Consider the following 12,500-nt stretch of genomic DNA (forward strand, 5'->3'; position numbering starts at 1 on the left):
TGGCACGAGAAGCTCGATTCGCAAAAATTAAAAGACAAGCTTTTTGGAATGGCATCAATGCGAGCCGTAATCTACAGAGTCTGGAAGTTTTCACTAAAGCGATGAAAATGTCAAAGCCTTTTTTCATCTTATTGATTTTATGAAATTGTACTCATCTATGTACTTTTGTACATATATACTGTCTCAAATATTGGCTTTATGTACCAACGTAGCTTCCGAACTTGAATGTTCTCGTAGGGAGGTGCAATAATTTTTTTAATATACAGTTTCATCCAGCTGTAATTTCGGACAAGCGGATGATTACTAAATTTCTTCGAGTTAAATAGAAGGTCTTTAAACATTTTCATTCCTTTCATCACTTTTTATGTGACGGTGGAGACGGTTTTCTCACGAAATTGGAAGATTTGCCATTCTTTGTTTGTCACTGCCGGGGCCGTATAGTGAACTTATTTGTTCTTTTCTCTCCACTGTATCAACGTGTTTGTTGGTACAGCGGTCAGCTGTGCACTTAAATATCTTTTGCAATTCCGATTTTATAGCCATTTTTCGGCATTATGGATGTGGTTTTTTATCTCTTGGCTATCATCACCTTCAGCAATATCTCGGTTTCATATTTTGAGTATAAAACGACAGTGACCCGTCTTTGTCGCCGGGGTAAACCCTCAGTATTCTAATTTTCTTCACCCTATGTGTTGAGACCCGCAACATTGGGTAAAATACGAATTGTGTAATCTCTTCCTTTTTCCCTCTGTCATGAAGACATTGTGTCATGAAGGAACCCACATAACAGTCGATCGCGAAAGAAGGTTGGAGCGTTGGTCTGCCCATTGTATGTTAAATCACGCGTATAGAAAGTTGTATATTCGGAAAAATTGGTTCGTAAGTTCGTCAACGAGACTGAAGCTAATGCCGATGCTGATGATAATGATGATGACGATACTGATAACAATGATGATGATGCCATTCTGGCAACGAGGTTGATGCTGATGATTATTATGAGCGCAACATAATGCCTTAATTGAAAAACTTGTTACTGCAATTTTGTTTTCTTTGAGACGATAAATTCGTCGGTTATCATTTCCCACACGTCTTTTTTTCTTTTATTTTTAAAGAAACTACGTTAATTCATGGGCGAGATGGCACATAAATGGATACAATAGCCGTGAAGTGCGTCTGCTGCAACATCAATCCATTTTATACGGCGCCCTCCAGCATCGAAATAAGGTTTTTTCTTTTAATCAACAGCCAATTTGAAGAGTTGAGAATTGAAAAAAGAGGTTTCATTGTTATTTCTTCGTTTAACTTTTCTTGATGGACCAAAACTACACACTTGTGATGTGAACAACTATTTCACTTCCACGTGCTGATATCCTTGTTTGAGAATTTCGTGATCCGTTGGAGATGAAAGTTTCGTCGACCGTAATTGAAGGTAATGGCTTAGACAGCCGAGTTTTACGGGCTTTTTTTCGCTGCAGGCATCGACACATTTGTCCTGGGTTGCAGATAAGCTTCTTAAAAGCTACGCGGAAATCTCTGTTCATTCCAGTGTAAATCCATGGATTTGCACATGAAAGCACGTAAGGAAGGAAAACAATGATTCCTTCAATAACCATTGGAATTTCGTGAAATGTGAATGCCTCGATAAGGGTAACAACAAGAAAAGGACTCCAGCAGATGATGAACAGACTCACAATGATTGCAAGCATTTTAGTAATCTTGAGCTCCCTGAAGAAACGTTTTCGCCTTTCAAACGTGTAATAATATCTCTTTCTTTGCTCATTACCCGTTGCTCCCGCCGGACAAGTGCCAGGACGAGTGGAACGCATCTTGGACAACTGGTGAACTGCGGCCCTGTAGATTGAAATGTATGCAAAGGACATGATACCCAGTGGCAGGCAAAAGAGTGTCACAAATAAAAAGATCACATAACCGTGGATAACATCGAAGTTTTCGTGGTATTGCAGGAAGGTAATCAAAGCGATGACCACGGAGAATCCCCAGACGAGAGCTATGGAACGTCTGGCGCGACGAGGCGTGACCACCGTTTTGTAGTGCAACGGCCTGCTGATCGCGTAGTACCGGTCGATGGACACCAGAGTAGCGTTGATGATGGAGGCAGTGCAGCAGAATGGATCGATCCATTTGGTACCCAAGTCCAGGATAAACTTTTCATCTTCGTTCTCGAGGGGGACAAGAGAACTTATGAGCCAAACTGGCATTGCCAAGAGGGCCACAGCTAAATCCGCCGAAGCAAGTGACAGAACGAAATAGTTTGTCACCGTCCTTAAGTCGCGGAAGGTGTAAACCGCTATAAAGACGAAGCCGTTACCGATGACCGTTGCAACTATGAGCACCAGGACGAGTATGACAAATATAACCGTGCCATCTGACCCGTTCACTATCAGATCATCGCTTGACGCATTGGCTGAGTTGTTCTCCATAGCTCTTCTTACGGTCTGTTGACAGTTGCACAGTTGAGGTCAGCCGTTTTTTAAATGAGTAGTTTTCGAAACTCGGCGTTGAAAGGTCCAAATTTGTGATTTTTCATTTGATTTGCGCGGTGCGTCAGAAGAGCTCCTTCATAAAGTTCTGCAGTGCTGCACAGCTGTTCAAAAGTTACCATCTACAGAGCTGACCATTTCTTTGTTTGTTCGCGGTGCTCCATTAGTGTCTGAAATTTTACAGAAGAAAGCTAATGAAGTAAATTTCCATCATTTTTTGGGTTGATTTTCTTTCAGCTCAAAAAGGAAGTGGTGGTCTTTAAGAAGGTCGTCTTTAAGAAGACAACGAAAAATATAGGTAAATGTTTATCCCCGTTAGAGAAAACACAATCGTTCCGCGCGTATGTCCAGTAGCCTTTAAGTTTCCACATTTATTAAATTTGCATTCTAAATGAAAATTTTGTTTCCACTTTTGAAAATCACTTCCTTAGAAAACACTCTTTTGCTTCCTAGTTCTATGTAAATAAAAAGCGGCCGCCCTGCTGTTGGCGACCGCTCACAACGTGAAAACAGTAGTGTGTCAAAGAAAACAGAGTCAAAAGTAAGAATTCAAGGAGGCAAAGAACAACGTTAACCACTTTCATTGTGACATTTTCTTCAGGTTTCAATCAAATTCAGTAATATTTTCGACAAGCAGCTTTCTCCCAATTTTTTTTTTGTTTTTGTTCTTTTCCTACATTAGCAAGAAAGCAATAGTATTTGCTGTTATTAAAAGTAAGAAACACACCTGCCCCAGAAAAGGCAACTCTCGGCTACGAATTTAATAAAAATGGTGGATAACAGAATTGTCAAAAACTGCTACTTCCGTGACATGGCATCCTGTTTTTTATGTGATAAAATACTGGGGCAGAAGTCGATATATGGGTTTTATTGCATTCGTTCTGTTTTTAAGCTAAGTTGATTACCTGATAATTATTCCGCACTCACGTAACTGTCCTCGTTATAAACACACGTTTCGGCAAAATAATGTCGTTTAGATCATTGACTTTGCAATTTATTATAATGTAAACACTCAATTGGTCGAAAGGGAAGAATTTCAACCTTCGTTTTTTTTCTCAATTTATCCGCGGACATCCTTTTTCTAGAATTGTTTGGCACTTGCAATTTGCACGATGGAAAGTTGCTTTATTTTCTTCTTTTTTTCGTGAAAAAGGTTGTTTCGGTAAGCAATGCCGTAAAAGGGTCATGTATTGACTTCGTAAATTTAAGATTTCAAAAGTAAAAATTGATAACGCCTCCAGGAAAATTAAACCCAGATTTAATTTTTGTGATGTTTATGTTTAGCCTTAAATGGCGTTGTAGTATGTCAGTATTTTGAAAATTAGAGATCGATAAAAAACATTTGAAAAAACAGTAATGAAAAGGGACATAAGCTATAGATAGAAGTGAATCAATATATTTTTCAGGCGCTGTTAAACGAAGTAATTTGCTCTCGAAAAAAAAAAAGTGGCTAATCCGATGTGTCCCACAAAAGCATTCAATTCATGATCCGGCCATTTTTAATAATTTCTTTTTGCCCTTTCAATGTTGTTGCTCTTTCGAAAACGCACGAAATCAATTGTATTCCACCCCACTTTTTCACGTTTTTACCCGACAAGATGCCAGGCGAAGCGATAAACATCCTTGCACCCAACCCATAATTTTATTATTTAACACATAAAAATTGTTTCAACACCGCTGTTAAGGGCTTAAACAAATGTTGGGTTTGTGTTAGACAAGTTACGCGGAGAAAGTGCCGTCTGTTGTCATTGTTAGCTGAATATGTGAAAAACCGAAAATATTTTAATTTCCGCACTTCTGTTACGGAATGAATACTCTAGATAAAATTAAATCAAGGAAAGTGTACATAGGTTGAAAATGTGAGGAATAATCCTTTTTCAGGCGCTATTAGAAGAAGCAAAATCCGGCTGGCTAATCCCCTGTGTCCCACCAAAGCATTCAATTTATGATTCGTCTTTTATTATTATTTTTTTGGCACTTCATGCAGTGTTGTTGCCCTTTCGAAAACACTAGAAATCAATTGTACCACTTCATTTTTTCAAGTCTTTACCCGACTAGGTGCTAGGTGAAGAGATAAGCATCTTCACACCCAAGCGATAATTTTATTTAACACATAAAAATTGTTTCAACACATCTGTTAAGGACGTAAGCAAATGCTGGGTTTGTTTTCATTTTTGACAAGTTACGGAGAAAGTGTCTGTTGACATTGTGAGCTGAATATGTGAAAAGCAGAAATTATTTTACTTTTCACACCTCTGTTATGGAATGAACAAGAAACAGAATTAACTGTGTACTGTGTAAGTTGTTTCTACACCTTTGCAGTTGATTTATGAAGTGTCGGTTCGTTGCGTATATTTTGAAAACTATGGATAATGTCTCTTAGCTGAATGTGAAGGGAACAAAATTTTCACAGTAACAGTTGGGGTGTGCCATGTAAGGCTCTGGAGAGAGTATCGATTCTGTTTTTCAACGTTCGGTAGAACCTCTTTCGATGAGTTCGCCGCTTTATTTTGTTCTTCCAAACACTGCAAGCTGCGTTTTTTTGGAAAAAAATGATTATATTTACCTTTACTTCCAGGAAACATTTCATTCGAAACAGCTTGATTTGGCCTTCCATTCAACCGGAGAATCATTTAAGGGGAAAAATATTTCGTATCTAAAGAATTGAGGTATGCATGCCCACCAAACTATGTCACATAATGTGCCAGGAAATCTAAATCGATATTTAAGTAGAAGGTAATTGCTGTTCTTGCCTACTCCGGCCGGATCATCACTCGGGGTCTTTAAATGAATCAGGAGAAAAAGCTGCCTTTGTTATTACATCCGAAAATGGTTAGACTTTCAAGAAATGAGCAGTCGTCTCGGATAAGGACTATAACACAACCCTTTATAGACTCCGTGGGACGTTAAACATCCCATACACTATTCGACAAGAGCAGGGCACGGGGTTGCCGGTGTTGTGGCTGGCCTGAATGTGTCCCTAATAGACTACTTCGACGATACGGTGGCCATTTTGAATTATATTGTTCTAAAGGGATGCCCAGGGGGCAAATACATTAATTTTGCCCCCCTGAGCATCCCATAATATCTTTGTAAACAATAGAAATCAAAATAACCGCCGTATCGTCGAAGTAGTCTATTACGTCGCTAGATCTCGGCCTAGCCATGCAAATAACGATTTTGATTGATTGTGAAAGATTGTGAGAGAACTCACGACCCAAGATCCTCTCCCAAACTCCACACCGTATATGGGTCGGGTTTGTTGGTTCTCTGCTCTACATGCCCTGGGAAATTCCTCTCTCTTTTGCGTTCTCCGTTCGACATAATAACTTTAATAAATTCACTGGCTCAAAAATTCTGACGGGGCAGACTATATGAGATGCGCACGCACATCTTACAATTTGCCTCACAAGGTTCATTGCAAATAGCGTTGCTGGTCGGTTGTAGTGCATTTTATTTAGGGCCACATTGAATTGATTTGCTTCGTTACTGACCGGAAATCTGGAATTTACTTTACACTGTCATTGAAAAGTTAAGGTGTATGAAATAAATAAAGTTGTTCTCTCTTTTACTCAAATGCGAAACAATATGGAAGTCGGTGTCAACTTGAAATTGGGGCTAACGATTTATTTTTCATTTATTTGTCAACTTTTTTCATTTTAGGGGAAGGTTGAAGCAATTTGCGTCCATACTGACCTGAAAACTCGGTTCCTAATTTTTTTATTTAACATTTATAGCGTGAAATGATTTGTTCACGTTTCTTTGTCCCAAGGGACCACTGCATCAGGTGGATGCTGTGGCTTTTTACGTTCATCATGATTTTCGTTGAAGTTTAGTTGCGAAAGACGTTGAAGCCGACAATAAAAGAAACGGGTGAACCTAATTAATGAATTTGCAAAAGTTATAGCGTTGAGGGCTCTTCCTCTCGCAAAAGCGAACCACAATATTATTTGCCGAGTGATCCTTTCCGGCATCGGAAGAAAAGTATCGCTATTCACAAAAATAATCGTTTCTAGGAATATCAGATGTTGCCGTAGCCTCTGGCTCCCTTCTTTCGTTTCTATTGGTTTTAAGGAATCTAGGAAACAAGATGAGATATTACCTACAGATATTAAAGGAGCCTTCTCTGGGGACGATAAACAGTATTTTTTTTTCTTTTCGGGGGTGGTTGGAGTTGCCAAATCTCGAAGGTTCGACGAAAAAAAATGGTGCAGTAGGATTTACTGTTGACAAAAATCAATCAAAATTATCTTTGAATTAAACCTGAATGGAAAGGGATTATAACTTGAGTAAAATTATCTCAAATAACGAGCTAGCTGTGGAAAAAATTTGAAAAAGAAAGGTTTTCCGCGCACCAAAGCGGTACGTCTCTTGCATAAAAACAGCGAAAAATCCATTATCGATAATTCATCAGGTCAGTGCCAAATAGGTTATCATGGAAAAATTCGAAAAGTAAGAAAGTCAAGCCCTAAAAAGATCTTAGATAGAAGCAGGGTTTTCCAGAAAGAGATTGAGGTTTTTGTGGTTGTTTTATCGGATTAAATTAAGCATTTCTATGAGATTTCAATTCAAAACAACTGTCCAGAAGTCATCACACTTTTAAATGAACTATTCAACTTAATGGATCGCACTGCCTTTGGAATAAATTAGTAGTTTTCTGCGTAATGGATCGATAAACTTAAAATTATCAGGAACTTGGATTCGGTTATTCTCGCAGAACCACGGGCAATTCATAACTAACTTAAAAACTTTACTCTGGTATTATTAAGTAAACAAACAGGGTAGTTTGTTTTATTATTATTTTTAACATTTTCAACTGCTTTTTGTGATATGAATTTCAACAGTACTAAAAGAGATTCGCCAAATAACCTTTTCTGTTATTTTGGTTTTACGCTAGAGCAAGGTAATATTGGATCAGAGAATAGAATTTTGGTTCATCGAATTTAAAAACATTTTTTTTGTGTGTCGTTAGCCTTTCGTAATTTTAAAACTACCCTCCATGCACTTACTGAATAAATCAATTCGCAAGTCTGTTGTTATTTCTTTTTTGCACTGTAAAAGATTCTCTTCTCTCTCGATGCGAATCACGTCGGTGGTGTATTTTCTTCATGAGAAAAGATCTGTTCTATCATTTTTCATGCACTACTATGTTGTAAACTATCACGACAGAAAATATCATTTTCCTCCGGTTTCCAAACAGAATGAAAGCATCATAATTGTTACCTTTTTCAACACATATGTTCCAACTTGAACCAAGACTTCTACTGCAGATCAGTCATGTTACCCACTCGTTTGGTTCCGGAGTTCCTTTGTCGTTGGCTTAAATACTAACAGGCTTAAGCCAAGGCTTAAGGTTTTTTTTTTTTAATAATTTAAAAAATAAATTAAGTACAATTTCAGTCTCATCGGCGTAGATGCACGATTCCATTAACATGCAATTAAAAAATTCATTTATTATTCTGATGAATGGGTATTTGCAGCCGTCTGGTGACGAATCTGTTTTTCGCACGAAATGACCTCAACAACCCAAACGAGTAAGCTCATCAGTTGTGCATAATTCTATGTTTTGGGGGACGAACTAAGAGTAACTTGATTTCAGTCTCAATGGGCTTCATCCGAGTTCACTTGAGTGGTTGTCAAAGCAAATCCGAGAGGGAAATGTCTGTAACGATAACCAATTTTCACTCTGGACTGACCCGGAAATCTTTTTTCAAATAGCCATATGGATTTTAAAACATGTAAATTATGATTGATCAAAATGGAAAAAAAAAATTAAACCAGTTTCCTGTATTTAGCCTAAACTGAAAAATCTAACATTTTGAAAATTTTAGCATTTCTTTAAGTTTGAAAACTCTGAGAGTAAAAAAGGAAGAAACGAAAACATGAAACAATGAATGAATGATGAAACTGATAAAGTTCACTATATCTGTAATTCTGCTTGGCGAATATCTCTCTCACTTTTGAACTGAGGAAATACAGAACTTATTTGGATAACGACTTTCTAATCTGCAGGCCCTAATTTTCTCCATTGTTTGCACGGATTGACGTAAGGTCAATGTAAGGTCCTTAGGATTACATTCAGTTGCCGGGCAACCGTTTTGAATGGCTTCCTTGTGAGACCCAGCTGGAAGCTGGCACAGAATCGTGCAAACAAATTCAGGTGCAAGGTTCAACATAACAAGTTTTCTATTTTGGAAACTTGATACTAAAAGAATCAAACACTTGAGTATCCTCGACAGTAAAGTTCCGCGAATTTTCAAGGGAAAAAAATACACATTCTATGTTAACACGTGGGAAACGAACTTTCCAATGTACAACAATTCATTAAAACATCCTAATTTACACGCTTATTCAGTCGTAAATGTAATGAATTTGATGTTCATTTAGATTTTATTTGAAAGGATTCCCTTTCCATCTGTTGTAAAATGACACCAAGGGCTCAATAGTATTCAGAAAGTGCTGTTCATAAAATTGTGTTTTACGTGCTGTATTCTCTGACTTAGCGCAAACACAGCAAGTTTTACGACAACGAAAATCCATCGTTCAGTCTATAATAATAATAATAGTGATAATAATAATAATAATAATAATAATAATAATAATAATAATAATAATAATAATAATAATAATAACAACAATGATTTGTGACCTTCAGCAGTCTCAAGCTGAAAAGACGGTAACTATATCTAAGAAATGAGAATCACTGCTATGCAATTCCAGGCCAACTTATGATAGTCCATGTTGGTTATTAATTTGAAATAAATAGACGGTAAGTTAAAGGCTGGCACGGGGCGCAACGGCTGTTGGCCGTTAGACTTTTGAGAAATCAGCTCTCAGTATCATTAGGCTAGAATTATGCGACTTCACAAAAAAAAATTGCAAAATTTGGGGTCGTGTGCTTTTTCGGCATAAGCGCGAGCGGGTAAGGCGAGGTCATATTGTTTTGAGAAAACCGAAAAACTCAACCATTGCTTTACATAAAAGAAATGAATTTATGCACTTGTTAACTGTATGTTTGGCCATTTTGAAAAGGAAGCACTAAAAAGACAGGACGTATTGCAAATAAACCTTTGTTGCCCATTTACCCTTCTTGATCGCCTTTTAGTTTGATGGTGGTAGATCCAAGATGGCGGACATATGTGATGATGTCAATTTGTTATCGAGCCTAATCAGAAACCTATGGCCAAATGGAATGGCTAAACAAGTGATTACAGACGTAATTGTTCAATTTTTGTGCTACAGTTTTAATAGTGACGTAGGTCAATTCTGTTTACTGAATGCGGTTTTTCAGTAGATTGAAAAAAAAGGAAAAAGCTTTGTTGGAATGGGTCCATAAAGACGAAGAATAAAGCACTATGCCATCACCGATTAGAAGAGTAAAATTAACGCCTTCTGTTCTTTAAACACGCTATTGTTCTATTTTGTGGTAGTTTTACGCATGCTTCGCTGTGATTGGCCTCGTCGCTTCATTGCCTTATGAGATCGAAAAATGTTCTGTCGAAACTTCACGGGCGCGGTCAACATGACAAGTGATCACATCGTGTGACTTTGATACAAAATTAATGAAGATACCTGATTTTGTGAATGATGAAGTCAGTTTTGAATAAAATTGGACCAGTTTATTGCTTGAATTGTGTGAGAAATCAACAGTTTGTACCCTTACAGGACCGCCATGATGCCAGGTTTGATCCCATTGATTTTTTACAGAATTAACTACCACACTTTTTAAGTTGAATTGAATCTTGATAATCGTGATCCCTTTTATTACCACTCTTTAAATTTGCGATCATTTGTATAGGAAATACGACTTGCGACAGTTTTGAAAGCTCTCAAATTCGAACGAGCCCAAGGCCAGTCCAATATGCGATCTTTTAAGTTATCACGAGTATTAACTGTTTGCAAATTGTACGAAAGATCACGCAATTTTCTCTCTTTTTTATTTTCTTTCTTTTCATTTCTCACTTTTTTCACAACACACTCACTGAACACAATTTCTATATGGATTCTCCATTCTTTTTTTGCATCTTTGTCTACAAACTGCTTTCATCCAGGTTTGACTGCTCTTGTTTTTGTTTTTGTCGTAGTTTTCGCCAGGAGTGGCCATTTTTACCTCTTTTTCTTGTGCGCGTGTGGTTGTTACCATGCATGGGAAGCTAATTGAAACCCTACAGGGAACAATTTGTGATACAACTGTATTGCTCTCGTCCAATCAAAATCGGGGATTATTTTCTTGAGTGAATGACTCTTTTCGTTTGTCTAGTTCTTTGTCCAACTGGACCAGTAGATTAGATGGAGGCCTCTCTTTTGTTTGAGGATTGACAGTGGCAAGCCGCAGGGCGCTAGCTATCTTGTAAGGGTGGACCTATTCTTCGGATCTTTGTGCTTAAAGAAGCAATAAATATCTGTGGTGTTATACTGTTGCTGTAAATCATTCTTTATAACCTTAAATGAAACCAAAAGAAATTCTTGAAATGTAGCACACAGAAAGAGATCCAATAACGTCTTGGAGAGTTATCCAGGCAGAGCATATTTTCAACATGAAATCCAAGAATCTATTTTTGAATTGCGTAAGAACAAGACAAAGAACAGAGTCTAGGTTTTGGCTTGTTTGGGGGGTTGATAGCTGCTTTAAACTAGGTAGAGTGCATATTCAACCTAGGTAAAACGATGATCACCAATGTAAGCTACAATAAGTAAAAACGGATTCAACCTGATTTGACGGACAACATCTACAGGAAATACAACTGCTTCAATTGTCCACTGAAATAAGCGCGAGAATCAATTCTTGCTTTCGTCTATAGCCCGCACTTCAAATGTATATAGATACATTTCTTTGACTACTACTGCTACTACTGGTCTGCTGCTGCTGCTATATACTGCAACGGCTACTGCTACGGCTAACACTACTACTACTACTACTACTACCACTACCACTACCACTACCACTACCACTACCACTACCACTACCACTACCACTACCACTACCACTACCACTACCACTACCACTACCACTACCACTACCACTACCACTACCACTACCACTATCACTGCTGCTGCTGTTACTACTACTTCTGACACCTCACATGGCCCTAAACGCGCTGTTAAAACAGCGCGTTTAGGGCCAAGTGGCAGCCGCTGAAATTTGCGGTTTACTGACAAAATCAAAGAAACTTGTTTGATTTTAGCTGTTTTTACAGATATGATCAACTTGTCAAACGAGAGCAACAAGTTAGAATAAGAACATTTTCATGCTTTTTTTTTTTTTCATGACAAGCTGCAACCTCACGTTTGCCGCATCCGGTATAGTTCCAAAAAGAGCATTTAGTCAGTCTTTTTATTCACACTGTTTTGGAAAGCATCCGTGAATCCATCTGGCTTAAATCGCAAGGTTGTGAACTCTGTGGGAGAACTTTGTTCCATTAGAAATCTGGCCGATCACCACCAATTGAGCGAGTTGTAAAAGTGCAACTATCACTTTTTTGTCATTTGCGCCAAAAGGTGTTCAATATTCTTCAAAATTAAAACTGGGTTTGTCACCAGGTGAGTATATTTAAAAAATATTCGAAAAAATACAAACTAGGTTACACTGGTGGTTTAAAAGATAATATATTACAATAAAAAATGTTCCCAACGTTTCGGTCGCAATCACGGACCTTCTTCAGGGGAAGTGAAAGAAAAACCACACAAAAGCACAGATATAAACAAGACGCTGATTAAAAAATTTTTTGCTGATTTTTGGGCTCATTTTGTTGAAAACTCAAGCACGCCTCCAACAGACCTGTTTATTTTCGTGAACAGAGCACTACCACAAAAATCCTCCCGTATCACGTTTCAACCCAGGTATGCAAATTTGTTAGGATCGAAAATTAAACATGATATTAAAATTAACAAAGACTGGAAATATTCCAGCGAAAACTTTATTGAAACAAACAACATAGTTGCTTTTAGAGGCAAAAACCCTTCCTATTTCAATTGCGTGCGTGCAAACTAGAGACACAA

General features: G+C 37.8%; 2 protein-coding genes across 3 annotated transcripts in view; one reads left to right on the top strand and one right to left on the bottom strand.

Moving 5' to 3' along the window:
• Positions 1-7,843, bottom strand: part of LOC137999968 (alpha-1A adrenergic receptor-like) — a 13,615-nt gene extending 5,772 nt beyond the window's left edge. The window contains exons 1-2 of one of the 2 annotated variants that reach the window (XM_068846019.1): positions 7,725-7,773; positions 829-2,671 (exon numbers count right to left, since the gene is read on the bottom strand). In XM_068846019.1, the coding sequence (XP_068702120.1) occupies positions 1,323-2,441 (1,119 nt within the window). In that variant the 5' untranslated portion in view covers positions 2,442-2,671; positions 7,725-7,773 and the 3' untranslated portion in view covers positions 829-1,322. Of the gene's footprint in view, positions 1-828; positions 2,672-7,724 lie in introns of those variants that run through there. The other variant, XR_011123040.1, reaches the window with a different exon arrangement.
• Positions 1-12,500, top strand: part of LOC137999969 (guided entry of tail-anchored proteins factor CAMLG-like) — a 24,212-nt gene that overhangs the window by 6,375 nt on the left and 5,337 nt on the right. The window lies entirely within an intron of this gene.

This window comes from Montipora foliosa, chromosome 4 (assembly GCF_036669935.1).
Source record: "Montipora foliosa isolate CH-2021 chromosome 4, ASM3666993v2, whole genome shotgun sequence".
Classification (NCBI taxonomy): Eukaryota; Metazoa; Cnidaria; class Anthozoa; order Scleractinia; family Acroporidae; genus Montipora; species Montipora foliosa.